Raw genomic sequence first — 12,452 nt, forward strand, 5'->3', positions numbered from 1 at the left:
GGCTGCCTGCCTCCCCGCCCCACCTCTGGCCACCCCAGGAGTGCGGGAGAGCCACAGCCTGGCCAGCAGGCAGTGGGGGCAGTGGGAACCGGTTCTCAAAGCGGCAGGACCTCGGTGTCACCAGCTCAGCACTCCCTCGGGGGCAGGAGGGAGTGCATCCACCCTGCATGGACTCCTTTGCTCCAGGGTCCTTTCCCAGGGGCCCGGTGTGAGCACGGAGCTGCTGTTCCCAGAGGAGGGGATGTGGCCCCACGGCCAGGACCGCCAGAGCCAGGCTCACTCTCCCCTCCTGGGGGCGGGCAGACCTGGAGGGTCCTTGGCGCACCCTTTCCTGCCCAATGCCTTAGGCTCCGAGGCAAGCCGGCAGTGTATCCGGGGGTCTTGGTGTCCCTAACCCTTTACTCTGCCCTAGCGGGGACATCAGGCAGCACCTTCCTCTCCCAGCCGCAGTATGGACAGTGCAGTTCGGTGGTTGGGAGCACAGCCGCAGGAGCCAGCCACCAGGTTCCCATGCCAGTGCCCCCACTTACCACCTGCATAACCCTGAGCGGGCCACGTCCCCTCCCTGTGCCTCGGCGTCCTGGACTCTGACATGGGACAATAGTAGATTCTACCTCGTGGCTGCAGGCAGTTTCAAGGGTTTACACAACCTCAGAGAGGGCAACAGCAGATCACAGCTCTCGGGGAGCAGCCGTGGGTGTGGGGGATGTTACAAGCTTGGCAAAATCTCGACCATCTCGACAGGGGGGTCAGATTGTTCCCAAGGGCACGGTGGCAGGACCTGGGGTCCGCGGCACTGCGGCTCCATCCCTGACACCCATGCTTGGAGATGACAGCCCAGAGAGGGAGTGGGCAAAGCCGAAACCCGCCTACAACAGACACTTCTGGCCAGCCCTGCACTGCCTGGAGGAGGTGGCCTCCGTTGGCCCCGGCGCCAGCCTCAGACAGCTCCAGGTGTCAGAGCTGTGAGCCTGCTGCCCACCCAGGACAGGATTCAAGCCAGAGCCCCCACTGAGCTCAGGGATGCCGGCCAGACAGTCCTCGTGAGAAGGGTCTGCCTCTGTCTTCGCCAGGGGGAGGGGCATGTCCATCTCCTCTGGGGCCCTGTGGGAGGCTGGCCCACTCTGGCCACGCGGCCGTCCGAGGGGCGGGCACGCCCAGACTGTCCGGCCCCGAGACCCGCCTCCCGGCCGGGTGGGAGCCCTTAGCGGACACGGATGTGCACGGTGCCATCCCTGGGTGTCAAGGTCGCGGGCAGCCCTCCCCACCGTGCGCCCCTCAGGGGACCGCCGGAGCCGGGCGCCACTCACCGTCCAGGTGGCCGACTTGGCTGTGCTCGACTGCTGGAAGGTCACCTCGAAGTGGTGCGGGCCGGGGTAGTCGGTGTTGGAGGGGATGACAGGCGCGGGCGACATGGTGTCGAAGGTGGAGCTGGGCTGCGCGTAGGGCGAGTGGGTGGGCACGTTAGCGCTAGCGGCGTGCTCCGGGGCGTAGGGGCTGCCCGGGGCCGCGCGGCTGCTCATCTGGTCCATGGTGCTGCTCAGCAAATGGAACTGGGACTGGCAGGAAGGGGAGGAGGGAAGGGGGAGACACACAGTCAGGCTGGAGAGTGGAAGCCATCCCGTCTGGGAGGTGTCCTGTTACAGGAGCCTTAAAGGGCCAGCAGCTCAGTCATCCCAAATATTTCCTCGGGGGGTGGGGGGGGCCCACCTGACAGGTCACTACTTGTGTTGGGATAAACTGACATATTCACCTCGCCCTCCCCTCTCCATCAGCCTCCCAGTGCCTGGGCTCCTGGGGCTCCGCCGAGCACACCTGGAGGGGACCGGCCTGCGGGGGGGCGGCTCCCAGCCCCGACTGACACCCTGGGTGCCCGGCTGCACTCCCCAGGGGCAGCACCCGGCCCAGGGAGCCACGCCTCCTACTGTCACCGTTACAGCTCAAGCTGGGGAGACCCCACCCCCGGGAGCAGGGCAGAGGGCGGCCCCCGCGCGCAGGGTGGGCACACCCCAGGCTCCGGTGCAGGGGCTGTCTGCCCAAGAGGCTTTGGGAGGCCGGATGTGGCCCCTCGGTCCAGCCCCGTAGGTGGTGGGGCAGAGCTGGGGGCTGAGGCCACCTGCGAAGGGCCTCTGTACGACGACAGGCCACCTTCATCCCCCCGCACCTGAACGACCCCCAGTTCCCCCCGCTAGCAGCTCTGCCTGGTCCACACCCTCTGCCCACCCCAGGGCACTGGCAGCCTAGCCCCCTCCGGGGCCACACACAGAAGGAACAGGAGCTCCTAGCCTCGTGGTGTGGGCGTGTCCCCTGGTCACCCCCTGTGGGGTCCGGACCAGCAGCCCCTGTCAGGAGCTTAACGGAGGCCCCAGTGAGGAAGGAGGGGGTGGGCGCCGGCCCACGCTTCGGCGTCTTGCATCCAGGGCAGAGCAGGTCTCCCCTGGAGGGCTGGCAGGGAAGACCCACCTTGGCAATCAGGAGGCTTCCAACAGGAGGGCGACACAGTAGCTGACACGGGCCAGACCTGCTCTAACCGCAAACGTTTAAACAGCTCCTCTCTGTGCCAGCCAGGCTCGGAGGGAGGGCGGGCGCTACTGCCCCCGATGTGCAGATGCGGAGACTGAGGCTTGGTGTGGGGATGGCAACGCCGGGGGTCCGTGAACTGGGGGGACTTGCATCTGGCGGGCAGAGGGCCTGGAGTCCCCCTAGAGGGGTGGAGGGGAGAGGCAGACCGGACAGCGGGCGAGGGGCCCCTTTGCTCTGCACGCACTTCTGCGAGGCAAGCACTCTGTCCCCTCAAGTTCCCTGGATGGTGGGCAGAACCCCGGCCGTGGGGCGACCCCAGTGCTCAGCTCCCTCTTGCACGTCAGGAGGGCTGGGCTCCATAACCCAGAGGCCCCTGCAGCTCGGCACCCCGGAGGCACACCCGTGTCCACATCACAGAGCCCCCCGGGCCCCCTCCCGACCTGGGGAGGAAACCCTCTCCTGAGGTCTGCCCAGCCTGGAGGAAGCTCAGCACAGGTGACGACCGAGGGGGAGGGAGGTGACGGGTGATGGACGACAGGCGGCTGAGTCTTACCAAAGCCGCTTCCCGCCCCCCCCAGCCCCGTTCCTCCTGCCCCCACCATGCCTCCCTCAGATGCTCCAGCCCTGACGGCCCGCTGCCACCCAGTGCGGACCAGCCGTCAGGCCCCACCCCATGCCCTCCCCGCTGGGGACAGCCAGACTGGGCAACGCCGTCAGGGGGTTGGCACAAGGCCCCGGCCGAAACTGCCACCTGACAGATCCCTTGGGTGGCTCTCAGGCTTTTCTATTTGAACCTCCAGGGCCATTCCCCCCACCCTGTAAACCTAGGGCCCCAACACCAGTGGGATGGGCGCCCCCTGCCGGGCAGACCCCACTTCCCCGCCCCACTAAGGCCACCTTCCCTGGTCGGCGGTCCCCTCAAAGGCCTTCCTAATGTCCTGAGCCTTCGCCTGGAAGACGAAGGAGGCTCAGTGCCCACTGCCTCGCCTGCCTTGCAGGTGGACAAACAGACTGCCGAGTCCGTGCCACGGAATGTTATTCCTCCAGCATCAGGAAGAAACAAGCTACTGATGCTACAGCCCGGAGGAGATGCAAAAACACGCCACACGAAGGCGCCCACACGAAAACTCACACGCCATACGGTTCCCGTTTACATGAAAGTCCAGGGATGGCAAACCTACAGGGACAGACGCAGATGGGGGCGGCCAGGGCTGGGGTGGGGCTTCGGGGTGACAGCTAAGGTGCAGGGTTCCCTTCTGAGGCCATGAAAACGCTCTCAAACGGACTGTGGTGATGGGTCCATATACCTGTGAATTGTTTTAACTGGAGTAGAGTTGATTTAATGCTGTGCTAGCATCTGCTGTACAGCAAAGCGATTCAGTTATACACACACATGCACGGTCTTTTTCATGTTCTTTTCCATGATGGTTTATCACAGGATATTGAATATAGTTCCCTGCGCTCTACAGGAGGACTTTGTTTTTTGTCCACCCTGTAAGTAATAGTTTGCATCTGCTAATCCCAAACTCCCAATCCTCCCCACCTTGGCAACTCTAAGTCTGTTCTTGAAGTCTGTGAGTCTGTTTTGTGAATATATTTTAAAAATACTGAATTGTGTACTTTAAGTCGGTGAATTGTGTGGTATGCCAATTATAACTCAATAAAAACAACTGAGGGACCCGGCCAAGCCTCACCTCTCCTGGCCCGGGCCATTGTGGGCGTGAGGGGAGTGACAGCCAACGCCTCCAGAGGGCCCAGGTGGGGGCCCCACGTGCCTTCACACCCCCTTGCTCCAGGACGGCACTGCTCTGCGTCCCCCCCACTTACGCCTCCCCACTGGACTTCAGACCCGACAAGGACAGACCTGGTCCCACGGGTCATCAACGTACCCCTGCACGGGCACAGAAAACGTGGCCAGTGTGAACTGAGCTGTGCTGTGGACATAAGGGCACAGACTCCAAGGACTTAGTGCCAATGGAAAGAATAGAATAAAATATCTCATTCACAATTTCATATTGATCACTTGCTGAAATGAGCATAGTTTGGGAAAAGCAAAATAAATTCTTGAATTATTTTCACTGTTTCTTTTCACCATTTTTAATGTGGCTACAAGAAAATGCAACGTTACATGTGTGGCTCGTGTCCCATTTCTACTGGATGGCCGGCACTGGACAGGGTCCTCCATCAGTGGCCAGTGAGGGACTCGCAACTGTAACTATTGTTATTGCTTTTGTTATTATTAATTATTAGCACGTCCTTTGGGGTTTTAGCGCATTTCTCATTACAGAGTGGTTACGCAGGAGGGTTGCTGAATGAGAGAGCAAGTGGGCACAGGGATGGAGGGATGGAGGGATGGAGGGATGGAGGGGGGGATGGAGGGATGGATGAATGGATGGATAGACGGATGGATGATGGATGGATGGGTGGATGAATGGATGGATGGAGGGAGGGAGGGAGCGGGGAGAGAGAGAGGGAGGGGGAGGGAGGGATGAATGGCTGGATGGAGGGATGGATGGATGGATGGATAGATAGATGCATGGGGCAGCAGGATGCCCCCCACCCCACCATACAAATGCCCAGGAATGAGGACGGGATGTGAGCCTGCTTCTCCCACTTGCAGGAGGCTGAGAACCTGCTGGGTCCTGGGGGGAGGGGTCCCAGCCTGCCAACCCAACCCCCAGAGATCTCCTTTCTCTTCTAGGTGATGAGCACGACCCCTCTGCAGGGTCTTCCCTTTCGCTCCACCAAGGGCTGCAGGGAGCCTTCCACATCCCTAGCAAGGATAGCCCAGCCTGGGGTTTCATGTCTGTCCCCCCGGCTCCATCCCCAACAGGAGGACGGCCCAGGCCAGCAGAGCAAACTGCCCCTGCCTCCCAGTTCAGGGGAAGGGGGAGGCAGCCCCACGACGACAACCGTGTTCAGGGGAAGGGGGAGGCAGCCCCACGACGACAACCGTGTTCAGATTTTAACTTGTCCACATTCTTTACAGATCTGAGGCGAGTGCCAGGGAATTAGTCATTGAACCAAAAGGAGCAGGGCTGATAGGATCTCCACGCCCAGCAGCCACAAAGCAAGAGGGAGCCTGGAGGCTTCCAGCGGGCCGCCGGCCCGCCACAAGGAGTCCTAATGGGATGTGGGACCGCTGCATCCCTCATCCAGCGCGGGTCTCATCTCCTCTCCTCTCGCTCCAGCTCTCCAAGGTGTCAGGCTCAGGGGCCTCCTGTGGTCTGGGGGCCTGGGAAGCCCCCCTTCTCTCCCGGAGCCTGATGACACTAGCCTTGTGCTGGGCGGATGCTGTCGGGGCAGACCGCCAGCGCCGCTCCTTCCCTCCGTCCTGCTTCCCCAGGGACACCCCTGCCCACACCTGGAGAGACGGAGAGACAGCGAGACAGCGAGACAGCAGAGACATCTGTCCCCCTGGTTTCCCTGAGGCTTTGAGCGCAGATTAGGAAGTGTTGCATCCTCACCTCGAAAGGCCCTTCCTTCCCTACCCACAGGGAACTTTGCGTTTCCTCCCCCGCCAGGCAGGGAGCTTTGCTGGGGCCACCCCCACCCAGACCCAGCTGCTAAACAGGGGAGTCTGGACCCCAGGGGAGGCCAGTGTCGTGCCCAAGGCGGCTGCACCCAAGCCGGCAGGGGTAGGGGTTCTCCAGAACCAGAGGCCCCCGGAAGCTGAGACGAGACCCGCTTGGCAACAGGGAGGAACTCAGGCAAGACCAGGGCGTTTTTGGTTTGTTTGGCTTTCAATAAGAACTCCCAAGAGAGTGGGCTGATTGGGGCACGCCTGGCCCGCGGCGGCCCACATGTGCCTACATGCGCGCGCAGGGCTCCTGGGCCCGACCCAAGGAGGGCCGCAAGCGAGCGGGAGTCGGGAGCCAGCGGGTGGCCTCTCCCCAGCATCCCCGGAAGCGCCAGGCCTGCCTCTGAGCCTCAGAGGCCCCTACGCCCAGTACGCTGGGCTGGAGTTCTGGGAGGGGGTCTCGGGCTTCCCTCTCAGATCTCAGTGCCTCCGGCGGAGCAGGACGGTGCCCTGGGGGCCCCTCTCTCCAGCCCCTCCAAGGCGGTCCATCCATTTGCTCCACAAACTGTTCTGAGGCTCTCTGTCAACTTAGAGCCAGATGCTGGGCCGGGGGAGGGGGGTCAGACTGCCCTCCCGGTGCGGGCCGTCTGCAAACCCACACCGTGTGCCTGGGTTTACGTCCCAGCCTCCTCAGGGCAGCCAGGCTTGCTCCTGGGGTCAGCGTCTCTCAGGCAGGAATCCAGCGTGGCCTATTTTTGCTCCATGTCGGGCAAGGGCGCACCTTGGGCCCCTCTGGGGGGCCATGTGCACACGTGTGCTCTCACGCAGGGCCCAGAACACGCGCGGAGATGGGGCGCCGGGCTTAGACCTCAAGCGTGGCCACCCATCTGCAGAGGGAGGAGGCTGAATGGGGTGGGGCTGAGGGGGTCCCGCCCCTGAACGGACATCCCGCTCGGCCGCTGCCAAAGCCTCCGGAGTCCCAGGGAAAGGAGGCGGCTTCCCGAGGAGCTGCGGAGAGAGGTCCAAAGGGGGCTGCCCCGGGGCCCAGGTCCCGCCCACCCCCAGCCCCGCCACCATGTCCCCAGCCCCCAGCCTCAGGGGCCTCTTGCCCAGTCCCTGCAGATCTGCTGCGGGCCTTCCCGCACACAGGTTAGCCCCAGACTGGACGCTCAGAAACTCCGGGCTGAATGAACCAGACCCTGGAACTCCCAAGTAGGCCCCCCGAATCACACAGGCCCACTGTACCCACTCCTGTGCCAGGCGCACTCTGCGGCCCAAGGCAGCTCCAGCCCATGGCAGCCCTTCCAGGAGACCCTCGTGGCAGTGACCACACTGCGCCAACCGGCACCCCTGCCAGTGCACGGGGGCTGGCCAGCTCCCCGTGAGGGCAGGGAGGCGGCTCCCCGGCACCCTCCTCTGACCCCCACAGATGGCCGTCCCAGCCAGCCTTCTCCAGGGCCTGGGCTCTTCCCGCTTCACCAGGTCGACCCTTTCGTTGTGAGCTGGATTTTGTGGGTTTATAAGTATCCCATTTTATGTGATTATCTATGTAGAATTTGTAAACCATCTCAAATGATTTTGGGGGATGTACCTGGGAAATAAACTGTCTTTGACAGTCTGTGTCCCCATTCCCTCCTGCATCCATGACCACCTTCAGCAAGGCTCCAGGACGCTAAGATTAGACAAGGACAGTGCAGACGGGCTGCGACGCGCAGTCAGGGGACCCAGCACAGATTTACATTTAGGCACCACAAGTGCTCTCCGGAGTAAAACTTATTTTTTTGGTGAACGTGGCAACAGAAAAACTTGTCAGTAAAGTTTAAAACGACTCTGGTTATGTCCCCAGAGGCTTACGGTTTCAGGCTGCCTCACCCAGTGGAGGGGACTCGAAGCCAGGCCAAGCGGGGGCAACTGGGGAATGCGGAGCTCAAACACTGGCTCAGGAAGCATCTGTCTGTCCCGGCCGCAAGGACACAAAGATTCGAAAGACAGGACTCGCTCGCCTTTGGGCAGTGATAACAGCTCCCAGGAAGCCCCGGTTTCCGGCCTCCTTTCGACACTGCAGGTCCACACACAGGGCCTTTTCTCGTGCTAGTCACCTACTCCCAATACTGTCTCTCCTACCTGTACCACCTCTCAAGGATCACCTCCTCCCTGAAGCCACCAGGCTCTCTCCACCTGTTCTGGTGTTCAAGGACTTCCTCTGCTGCTTCTCTGGGTTCAGTAACATGATGATGCACACCCCTGTGGGTTTGCATCCGTGCCCACCTCTTACCAACGGCTTCTGTGAGGGCCCAGCAGTTAATACACTGAGAAGCCGAGAATGGCGCCCGACACACGGAATGCGTAGACGTGTCTGCTGTTGTTCCTACCGGCTCCCTCTCCCCCTACCTGCCCCCAGGTGGGCATGGATGGCCACGGTCCTGGGAGCTGCCACATGCATGGCTATCGCAGAAACACTGGTTCTGGCTCCTTCTTTTCTAAGCCATGGGACGGCCAGCTCACTCATCTTGCATTCTTCTGCATTTCCGGCAGAAATGGAGGTTTCACGCTTTTAATGTTCTTTCAAGGTGTGGTCAGAAGACCATTACTCAGGGCGCCCGCCCAGGGATCTGAGGGCCCATCTCGGGGTGGGGGGGCCCCTGGGAGGTTTGACCTTTTCTGGCAGCTTGGGCCCATGCGCCCCCCCCCCCGCCAGTGCTACTTCAGTTCAGCAGAGAATGATCCAGTAGGTCATAGTGCACCCTTCCCTCCACGCCCAGAAAGGATCAGGAGGGACTCGGCAAGGGACAGAAACGACAGGACAACTCGAAAGCGCAAAGGAGGCTGCCCGGCGTCAAGGGCAGACTGGCAGCCAGCGTGAACAGGGACCCAAGATGAGACACGTAATTACAGAATCCCCACCGTCCAGGGAGCAGGGTCGGGAGAGAGAAACCTCTCCTCAGCACGGAAGCCCCGAGCTCAGAGGTGAGAGGCTCCTGCTAAGCTAATTTCTCTCCACCAGAGTGTACAACCCATCCAGACACCTTCCTCCTATTCCAGCTCCTATTTCTGCATTAAGAACCTGCTGAGTGTCCAGGACACCTGCAGCTCACACGGGCAGCTGTCCAGCCGTTCAGTCCATGGTGCCCAAAGTGTGCGCCACGGCACGACTGCAGACCTTATCGGAGCCTTGAGGACAGCCAGCGTGTGAGGCGAACCTTGGAGAGAGAAGTGGCACGGAGCGCTTGCTAACCAGGAGCTCCTGTCCCCACAGGAGCCAAGCTAGCTGGCAGTGGGCGGTGAGGGGAGAGGACCTGCCTCTGGCTCTTTAAAATGGCCCCCCTTCTGGCAGAGGGCAGGCTGGAGGGGGACAGTCTGACAAAGAGCTGTCCCCTCCCCATCAGGCAGGGATGAAGTTTCGCCCTGTGGGACAGCGCTCTGGTCCTGCCTCCAGGTTGTGCTGGGGTCCCCGCCCATCCCAGGGCACCCAGCCACCATTGGCCTGTTCCAGCCCTGGCTTTTCCAAGTGGCCCGGCTGCATGGCTTGGCCACTGCCTACTCTGTTCTCGAGAGGAGGCCAGGAGACCTGGAGACAGTGGCAGAACAGCAGAACACTTGCCCCCTGGGTCCCAGGGCGTCCATGCTGCCGCTGGTTTGCCCGTGGGGCTGGGTTGGGGCTGAACTGCCGGATTCTAGAGAAGCCAGGAATGTCCCTGGGGGGCACTTTCCGGGACTGCACCTGTGTCCCTGCTCCTTCCAGGAGGGTCCTGTATTTTTTTTTTTAATAGATGAAAGTTGGACCTTTTTTATTCCATAAAGGGTTGGGTCTTTTTATCCCTTTCTTATGAAAGGGTTGGAAAAGTTATTTTTTTGGTTTGGGTTTTTGGGTTTTTTTGGCTGCGTTGGGTCCTTGTTGCTGCACGTGGGCTTTTCTCTAGTTGCAGCAAGCGGGGGATGCTCTTCGTTGCGGTGCACGGGCTTCTCATTGCGGTGGCTTCTCTTGTTGCAGAGCACGGGCTCCAGGTGCACGGGGTTCAGTAGTTGTGGCACATGGGCTCAGTAGTTGTGGCTCACGGCCTCAGTAGTTGTGGCGCACGGGCTTAGTCGCTCCGCGGCATGTGGGATCTTCCCGGACCAGGGCTCGAACCCGTGTCCCCTGCATTGGCAGGCGGATTCTTAACCCCTGCACCACCAGGGAAGTCCCAGCCTGTGCGTTTTTAACAGAGGAGGGTCCTGCGAGCAGCAGTATTTAAGGTCCCACCAGACTGAAAGGAACTAAAGGATCAAGGTTTGTCTTTTTTAATTGGGGGAGGGGGGCATCCCTTTTCCTCTGGCCGTAAGCCTCCAAAATAACTGTCCACGCCTTTGTGAAGCCACAGCAAACGCTCCACGGCCACCCTGGCTAAGCGCGTGCAGTATCTCACACCCGTGACCCTCAGCTCTTTCTAGAAGCTGAAGCAGGTCTCCCCGGCTGCTCTGTGCAGAGCCAGCAAGTTGGCGGCAGCTGGCCTGGGCTCCCCGCTAAGGCTTCTCTCACTCTGGGACCTCAGCCAGGCTTACAAGGATCAGGCAGGGGACCCTCGAGACCCCAGAAGGGGAGGCCCGGCTGCCGGGGAGGCCCTATCGCTGTCCTCCACGCTTTCCCTGAGACCCTTGACAACGGGGAGTGAGGATGTTTCCCAAAAAAACCCCAAGAAGCCCCAGTGCAGCTCCAAGCAAAATCTACCCGTGACCTTCCCAGATGTGCAAGGTGGCGACCCACCAGCCTGACGCTTCACAGCTCCTCCCAACTCCCTCCCTCCCGCCGTCCCTCCAGAGCTCACTGGGTCCCAGCGGACATGCCCATGCTGCCTACCTCTGCGCTGTCTGTTGCACCCCACTCTCCCTGCGGCCTGCAGCACCCACCATGCATCTAGCGCTGCCCCAGGGCCTGCAGAGTGCCCTCACAGCCCTGAGGGAACAGGCTCCAGGCTGCCCCCCAAGGTCAGCCTCTGTGCACCAGTATTCAAGCTGCCCAAGGCCCACTGCAAGGCCTGGCTGTGGTCCAGCAGGGGACCTCTTTGCAAAAATTGGAAATATGGTAAATACAGTAAGTCCCCTACATAACGAACGAGTTCCATTCCAAGGGCACGTTCGTAAGTCCAATTTGTTCGTTAAGTCCAACAAAGTTAGCCTAGGTACCCAACTAACACAATCGGCTACACAGCACTGTCCTGTAATAGGTTTATAATACTTTTCACACAACTAATACATAAAAAACAAACACAAGGGACTTCCCTGGTGGCGCAGTGGATAAAACTCCACGCTCGATCCCTGGTCAGGGAACTAGATCCCACATGCATGCCGCAGCTACGAGTTCACATGCCACAACTAAGAAGCTGGTGAGCCGCAACTAAGGAGCCTGCCTGCCACAACTAAGACCCGGTGCAACCAAATAAATAAATTAATTTTAAAAAATAAAAAGTTTAAAAAAAACAAACACAAAAAATAAAGCAAACATTTTTAGGGCTTCCCGGGGGCGCAGTGGTTGAGAGTCCGCCCGCCGACGCAGGGGACACGGGTTCGTGCCCCGGTCTGGGAAGATCCCACATGCCGCGGAGCGGCTGGGCCCATGAGCCATGGCCGCTGAGCCTGCGCGTCCGGAGCCTGTGCTCCGCAACGGGAGAGGCCACAACAGTGAGAGGCCCGCGTACCGCAAAAAAAAAAACAAAACATTTTTAATCTTACAGTACAGTTCCTTGAAAAGTACAGTAGTGTAGTACAACAGCTGGCATACAGGGGCTGGCGTCGAGTGAACAGGCAAGAAGAGTTACTGACTGGAGGAGGGAGAGGAGGTGGGAGAGGGTAGAGCTGAAGGATCATCAGCTGTAGGAGACGGAGGGCGAGCTGCAATGTCACTCACGCCTGACGCTGATGGCACAGGTTTTGGTTCCTTGCTGGATTCAATTCCATCTACCCTCCTGAAAAAACGATCCAGCGATGTCTGGGTAGTAGCTCTTTTTTTCTCGTCCTAGATGACACGGTAGCACTGGATTGCATTCTGAACGGCTGCTGCAACCTTCACGTACTGTTCTACATTTGCGTCCTGTGCCTCAAAACCTAACAGCGCCTCCTCAAATATAGAAAATCCCCTGCCATTTCCTGCATCGTGACTCTCTTCGGTTCTTCAGTTACTTCTTCCTCTTGTCTCTCCTGGAGCTTCTCAACAGGACCAGCTACATCACCGCTGCTTTATGCTTGCTTCCGGACACCCTGGGCTTGAAATAAAGGTACTGTACTACTGTACTCGATTCAGTCCTGTACAGTAAAGTACACAGAAGCACAACCGCTTGTAGAGAACGCACGCGTCCTCTACAACGTACAATGGATGTACAATGTACGCCAGACACGTGAACTAACTCACGTGATTGGACACAAGAACGCACGT

General features: G+C 60.0%; 1 protein-coding gene across 5 annotated transcripts in view; it reads right to left on the reverse strand.

Moving 5' to 3' along the window:
• The window catches only part of TP73 (tumor protein p73), a 680,368-nt gene that overhangs the window by 645,861 nt on the left and 22,055 nt on the right, over nucleotides 1-12,452 (reverse strand). For all 5 annotated transcript variants that reach the window (XR_007475623.1, XM_004272313.4, XM_033432740.2 and 2 more), the window contains one exon: nucleotides 1,311-1,559. Coding sequence is in view for 4 of the 5 variants with exons in the window: in XM_004272313.4 (XP_004272361.1) it covers nucleotides 1,311-1,559 (249 nt within the window). In the remaining variant the exon portion in view is untranslated. The remainder of the gene's footprint in view (nucleotides 1-1,310; nucleotides 1,560-12,452) is intronic.

This window comes from Orcinus orca, chromosome 1, assembly GCF_937001465.1.
Source record: "Orcinus orca chromosome 1, mOrcOrc1.1, whole genome shotgun sequence".
NCBI classification, from domain to species: domain Eukaryota; kingdom Metazoa; phylum Chordata; class Mammalia; order Artiodactyla; family Delphinidae; genus Orcinus; species Orcinus orca.